This window comes from Parus major, unplaced genomic scaffold (assembly GCF_001522545.3).
Source record: "Parus major isolate Abel unplaced genomic scaffold, Parus_major1.1 Scaffold442, whole genome shotgun sequence".
Taxonomy (NCBI): Eukaryota; Metazoa; Chordata; class Aves; order Passeriformes; family Paridae; genus Parus; species Parus major.
This window is the reverse complement of record NW_015379346.1, coordinates 25,566-26,793: the sequence shown is the minus strand read 5'-3', so window position 1 is coordinate 26,793 and position 1,228 is coordinate 25,566. Positions and strand designations below refer to the sequence as shown.

At 67.1% G+C, this 1,228-nt stretch overlaps 1 protein-coding gene across 1 annotated transcript in view; it reads left to right on the top strand.

The window, feature by feature from the left end:
• The window catches only part of LOC107199117 (neurexin-2-like), a 24,256-nt gene that overhangs the window by 17,470 nt on the left and 5,558 nt on the right, over window positions 1–1,228 (top strand). The window contains exons 9-10 of the mRNA XM_015616451.3: window positions 7–188; window positions 923–1,094. Coding sequence (XP_015471937.1) covers window positions 7–188; window positions 923–1,094 — 354 coding nt within the window. The remainder of the gene's footprint in view (window positions 1–6; window positions 189–922; window positions 1,095–1,228) is intronic.

Here is a 1,228-nt window from a genome sequence, read left to right as displayed (position 1 = left end):
CCCCAGCGGGCACCACATACATTTTCGGCAAGGGGGGGGCCCTGATCACCTACACGTGGCCCCCCAATGACCGGCCCAGCACCCGCGCTGACCGCCTGGCCCTGGGCTTCAGCACCCGGCAGCGCGACGCGGTGCTGCTGCGCGTGGAGAGCGCGGCCGGGCTCGGAGACTTCCTGCAGCTCCACATTGTAAGGGAGGGGACAGAAATTGGGGTCTGGGGTCCTGGAGGAGCTGGGAGGGGCTGGGGGTTTAGAGGTTTAGGGGGTCTGGGGGTGCTGCTGAGTGTGGAGAGCGCGGCCGAGCTCAGGGAGTTCCTGCAGCTCCACATTGTAAGGCGGGGGACAGAAATTTGGGGTCTGGGGGTTCCAGGGGGCTCTGAGGGTCTGGGGGATCTTCAGGAGATCTCTGGGGGTCCCTGATGGAGGCTGGACTTGGGGGTTTCCTGCAGCTCCACATCATAAAGAGCAGCCAGAATTAGGGGTTGGGGCGGGTTTGGGGGTCCTGGGGAGGCCAGGGAGATTTGGGACCACCGGGGGTCTCTGGGGACTCCTGGTCAGGGCTGGATTTGGTCGCTTCCCACGGGGGACAAAACTGAGCTGTGGGGGGGTTTAATGGGGGTCCCGGGGCGTTCTGGGGGGCTCCGCGGCTTCCTGCTAAAGGCTGCATTTGGTGACATCCTGAAGCTCCGCAGGAGGGGAAAAAATTGGGGTCTGGGGGGTCCTGGGGAGGCTGTGGAGGGTTTGGGGGTACGGGGGGGGCTCTGTGGGGTCCTGTTAAAAGCCAGATTTGGCGATTTCCTGCGGCTCCACTTTGCAAGAGGGACTAAAATTGGGGTTTGGGGAGCGGGGCTGGGGGTCACTCCCTGCGTGGGGGTCCGTGGGACAGGTACCCACCCGTGCCCCCCTCCCCGCTCCCCATGCAGGTGCAGGGGGCCGTGGGGGTCCTGTTCAACGTGGGCACCGAGGACATCGCGCTGGAGGAGCGGGGGGCGGCCGTCAGCGATGGGCGCTTCCACGTCGTCCGCTTCACGCGCAGCGGCGGCAACGCCACGCTCCAGGTGGACGGCGGCCCCCTGCACGAGCGTTACCCGCCAGGTACCCCCCGCCGCGCCCCGGGCACCCCAGGGCCCCTCCAGACACCCCCAGGTATCGCCCAGGTGTTCCCCAGGGCTCCTGCAGACCCCCCAGGTATCCCCAGGGCTCTTAGAGACCCCCCCCAGGGCTCCCCC